At 58.0% G+C, this 5,300-nt stretch overlaps 1 protein-coding gene across 1 annotated transcript; it reads left to right on the forward strand.

The window, feature by feature from the left end:
• The first annotated feature begins 116 nt into the window (after positions 1–116).
• HMGA1 (high mobility group AT-hook 1) lies at positions 117–4,876 on the forward strand. Its single transcript, XM_013008470.2, has 4 exons — positions 117–317; positions 2,053–2,222; positions 3,950–4,033; positions 4,583–4,876. Exons 2-4 carry the CDS (start codon positions 2,088–2,090, stop codon positions 4,874–4,876), a joined length of 513 nt encoding a protein of 170 aa, XP_012863924.2. The 5' UTR covers positions 117–317; positions 2,053–2,087.
• The last annotated feature ends 424 nt before the right edge of the window (positions 4,877–5,300 follow it).

Here is a 5,300-nt window from a genome sequence, read left to right on the forward strand (position 1 = left end):
GCCCGGGCCGGCCCGGCCTGCAGCGCTCGGCCGCAGACCGTGCCCAGTCACCTTGGGGAGGGGTCGTTAGCAGGCGGCGGAAGGGGGCTTGTCGCCCGTTTCCAGGTGCAGTTGTAAGTGGCGGGCTGCAGGGTTGCTAGCTACCTACAGCCTCAGCAACTTCCCGTGCGACCTTGGGCAACGCACTAGGCCTCTCTGGGCTACTCTTTCACCGGAAAAACATCTCGTGGGAGGGCTCCCAAGAAGATCCCCAGTCCTTCCTGCGAACGTAACTAAACATTTGTGGAGCGCACAGTGTATATAGCGACGTGCTTGAGGTTCGTGCAGGTTTATTCCGAATGGAGGGATTGAGGTCGGGGCTTTATACATGTGGCTTTTCCACGCCTGCCCTGCCTGAGGGTTCAGAAACAGGTGGAAGAGACAACCATTTCTTGGTCCCTGGAGAGGGGGCCTCAGGCTGAAGGTGCTGGGGAGTGGGGGAGGATGGATGGGTGGGTTAAAAGGGTCTCCAGCATCGAGAGGTGCGTGTGTGTTGCGGGGGTCCACCAGATTGTCTCCGCTGCCAGGGCTCCCAGGCAGGCTGAACTCAGGCCCTAGGAGTCCTGGCTGTCTGCACTGAGCTGGAACCCCCTCTGCGAGGGGGGCCTGGCAAACCTCATGTGAGGTCAGCCCTCATTTAGCTGATTAATTTTGATGTTTAGTTTTTAAAGGAGACCTGTGGTGTAATGTAAGATTCTAATCATTGCCTGTAATTACAGAGCAGGCCAAGCCACTAATGACGGAGCACGGCAAATTACCAACCACCTTGTTTAAAAGGGTCTCCCAAGTCTGAAATATTATAAAATGGAATAATTACCAGACAAAGTCTTGCCGTCTGGAGGGCCGCTTGAGGATGTGGGCCTTGAGCCTCCAAAAGTCACGAGTTGAACCCAACGGTTTCTCATTGGGTTCAGATTGGAAACTGGTCCAAGATGGGGAGTTGTTTGCAAATGTTGATTCGTATTTCTGTTTGAACGAAGGGCTGAGCACATCCTGCGTCCACGTAGCACCTTTGAAACGAAATTTTTAGAATGCCACTGGATCTCGGGAACCTTATAGTTCTGCCCCCATTTTACAAATGAGAGTTCAGAAGTGGAAGCCAATGGCAGATACGGGTGCGAGCCCTGGGTTCGCCAGTCTCACTGCCAGTCACTTGGAGCGGGGGATGAATGTGTGGGCCCCTCGTTGCCTTTTCTGCCCCAGGATGCGCTTCCTTGCTCTGAGAATTGGCCCTCCTGCAGCCCCCGGGGACTGCCCAGGGTCTCCGTCAGCAGGTTTGTCTCTGCTAGAGAAATCACTGCCCTTCTGGACGGCAAGCATCAGGAAAATCCCCTCCGACTCTTGAATGGTGGGCACCCTTCAACCCTGGGCTCCTTTATCTCCTGACCCTTTGGGGGTTCAGCCCTTTCCCTGTCTTGACTCCCTGCCTTTGACGTTGCCGGCGTAGCCACCAACCGTGGTCGTGTGACAGGCTGTGGAGTGTCAGTGGTGGACCTGTTATTTACCTTTGGTTCTTAGCCTCAGACCTTCCTGAATGGATCGGGCGTTCAGAAAGTTTTGGGGGCCAGTGGAAGATAGAGAGAAGGGATTTTCCCTTTTTGAAGCCCCTTGTCAGCAGGGTAGACAGGGGTGGATGTAAACGTGGTGGCTACTTGGCCACCAGCTCCCTGGGTCGGCGCTTGCCGTCCTTTACGTAGGTCTTCGTCAGTAGTGCCAGGCTGAGGGCCATGGTGTTTCCACGAAGAGGCCCAGGCCAGAGGCCACTAACTAGACCAGTGTTTGTACTATTGCTAAAATGGTTGCATAAGGGAGGGGGCCGGCCAGTATGTCAGACCCAGACATTTGCCTTGGCATGGCCTCTGTGGGCTTCCTTGCTGCATGGGCCCTGGTCCTATGGGGGTGGAGGTGCTGGGCCCCTGTTGGTGTCAGTGGCCCTGCCTCACCCTGTGGCAAGCAGGCCTTCAATCTCGGGGAAATTACCGCCGCTCCGCCCCACCCCACTTGCTTTTTCAGCATCCGGCCATTGTTGCATCTGCTACCTAGAGAAGATGAGTGAATCGAGCTCAAAGTCCAGCCAGCCCTTGGCCTCCAAGCAGGAGAAGGACGGCACTGAGAAGCGAGGCCGGGGCAGGCCACGCAAGCAGCCTCCGGTGAGTCCCGGGACGGCGCTGGTAGGGAGTCAGGTGGGTGCCTGCACCTTTGCTTTACCCTTTCGGGCTGGGCTAGGGAGGTGCCAGGTGTTTGAGAATGGGTGCAGAGCTGTGCATTTCTGTCTGTATGGTGTCTGCCCCCCCCTCAAAAAAAACAAACCCGAACACCTTATACATCCTGACCCTGCCCGGAACCTACTGACAGCACCGGAGACTGAGGACCACAAGATGAATTTGTGCTTGGAAATCTAAGCCAGAGGGGACCAGAAGTCACCAGACCAGTGTCTGTGCACTATCGATCAAGATCGGTTATAGAGCAGTGTGTGGTGCGAATGGTAACAGAATGAATGAAACAAGGCTAAGGAAAGCCTGTGGCTGTTGTTCATCATTTGCTCCAACACATCAAAGATGCCTCTGGTCAATTGGCTGTAAACGTTTCTAAGCACTTAGCGTTCACCTCCGGACTTCTCATCTTGGGCCAGGCCAAGCCCGCGTTCCCTGGGCGGCACCTGTTGCCATCTCTGCTGCCTAGGCCTGGGCTCTGGGCCCGTGGCCGTGTGTATGCTGGGGAGTAGGTTAGGTGCAGAAGGGCCCTCAGAACCTGGGTACACTCGCTTGTGAGCACCAAGGGGTGAGAAAGCCAGCTGGCATTGAAGGGGCGCCACCCTAGGGAGCCGGGCCAAGCTAGGCCGTTGGTGGGGAGAGAGAGATCTTGGCTTCTCCCAGAGGTGGCTGCTGGCACCGCTTGGTTTCTGCCCTTTCCTGGGAAGAGAAGGAAGGGCAGGGGGCGGCTCATCCTTTGCACACTGGGCAGGTTGACCCAGTAGGCTCAGTCTTCATGCTGTGTGTGGACCAGTTTCTGCACCTTTGGGTTACAGGAGCTCTGGGGGTTGGGGTGGGGTTGGCTCTTGTCTTTAGTGCCTGCTGCCTTACAACAGGATGCATCCTCTTGCCTGACCTGAATGCTCTCAGCCTCTCCTTAACCCTCTGGTCCTGAAGGTTATGCCGACAGCTGGGGGGAGGTGTCTGCAGGGGCACAGTGAGTGTTGGGCTAGCAAACCATCCTATAACCTGTCCACAGGCAGCCACCCTGGGAAAACTAGCTGGCTGCCCGACTGCCCTGCTCCCCTGCATTGTGTGCAAGCTTAGGAATATTTCATGGCAGGGATCCCAGGGGTGCTGGGTATGAATGAATTCCTTTCCCCCTGGGAGGCACCCTGGTTGAGTGGGTGGCCCAGGCTGGCTGGAGGCCTCCCTCTGAGGAGGGGGCTCTTTCCCCGCCCACGTTCTCAGCAGCCTCTGGGGCTTATCTACCATCAGGGGCTAGGGGTGGGCAGAAGGTGGGGACAGATCACATATTTGCCCCACATATTAGTAATTTCACATTCCCCACACCATGGAAGGTAAGTCACCGTTTAGAGATGGAGAAACTCAGGCTTGGGTATGAAAGCATCCTGCCGAAGGTAATACTCGTATCTCAGTGACAGGTGGGATGGGAAATTGCCTCAACAGTGCTTCCATCCCACATCTTTCCCAGGGGGTCTTGCCACCCCTCAGGGAAGCAAGGGGAGGGTGCGGAGCCCCTTGGGCAAAGCTGGCCCAACTGAGGCTTGCCCACCTGGACTTCGCAGCTCTTGGGGTAGGGGCAGGGCTTGTCTCCTGGTGACTTGACCCTGCGGGTGTGAGGGCAGAGTGTCTTGCAACGGGGTTGGGGGTGTGCCCATGGCGTGCCCGTCTCACGGCCTCCTTTGCCCTTGCAGAAAGAGCCCAGCGAAGTGCCAACACCCAAGAGACCCCGGGGCCGACCGAAGGGGAGCAAAAACAAGGGTGCTGCCAAGATCCGGGTAAGGCTTGAGACCCATCGCTCCCAGGAAGCCCTTGTTGCTGGACGGATAGGAAGGGACGGGCTGTCCCTGGAATTCGGATTCCCCAGTGGAGATGAGACTGGCTCTTGGGGAGAGCGGGGGACAGTGGAGGCCTTGAGCCCCAGGGCGGGGTGGATGTCAAGCTTGCTCCTGCCGGTCTAGAGAAAGGCAGACCTGGGCACTAGATGGGGAAGAAGGCTCCATTCTGTCCCTGGGCTCTGGTGGGCGGGTAAGCAGTGGAGCCAGAATCACGGTGGCATCCATCTTCTAGAAAACCTTGTTTTGTTTTCTGTTTTTCTAAGACACGACTCATATCCTCTTTGAGTCATGGGTGGAGGAGGAAGTGGGGTGTGTGTGTGGGGGGTGAGGGTGGGGGGCAAATGTCTGGTCTAGTCATTCCTAACTGGACTGGGGTGGGCCTGCTGGCCTGCGGGTCCTGAGCTGAAGTGGGGGTTACCTGCTTTTGACCCTGGGGTGTGGGTGAGCCTTTGGGCAGGTGTGGCTGACCGACCCTCACTGACCCTTCAGAAAACCACCAGCACAGCTCCTGGGAGGAAGCCGCGGGGCAGACCCAAAAAGATGGTGAGTGGAGAGGCTGCGCAGGCACCTGAGGGGGGTCTCACTCCCTGCATCAGACAGGGAAAGGGATTTGCCCAGCCTGGGACAAGGGGTCCCAGGTCTAAACCAGCTGCCCCTGTCTGCATGAGAAGTGAAGGTGTCCAGTGTTGCTATGACAAAGAAATGGAGGTGGGGGGCGTGGAGGGGGGCTTCCTCTCCACCTTGGTATTGGCTGAGGGAGCCCCCTGTGGGAGTGAGGTGTGATCAGCCGGTGGAGGGGTGGGCCTCAGCTGGGGGCCACCCTTCCGTCCTTCAAGCAACCCCCTCAGCTTCCCAAAGCGCTCACCCCCCAGGCTCAGCCACCTCGAGGGCGAGGGTGGGTTAGTGGGGCTCTGGCCTAGCCCCAGGAGTGAGTAACAGGAAACAAGCTGTTTTGGAGTTTGTGCCTGGCACGCGGCTGGGGACCCATGCGGTGTCCTGACATTCCCGCCCAGTGAGTGAGCCCCGCTGCCCCCTCCTGCCAGCCTGGGACCACTGGGCCCCCCTGCCCCTGCCTCCGCAGGCTGTCGGCCACTGCTCCCCCACAGACCACCCCTGCCGTGACCAGCTCTGCTGTGCCCCCCAATGGGCCTGGGGCTGCCTAGGGACTGGCTCCTGGCTCTGGGAGTTCGCATGTGTGGTCCCCCCC

Source organism: Echinops telfairi, unplaced genomic scaffold (assembly GCF_000313985.2).
Source record: "Echinops telfairi isolate 266 unplaced genomic scaffold, ASM31398v2 ScPeMD7_655;HRSCAF=1070, whole genome shotgun sequence".
Taxonomy (NCBI): Eukaryota; Metazoa; Chordata; class Mammalia; order Afrosoricida; family Tenrecidae; genus Echinops; species Echinops telfairi.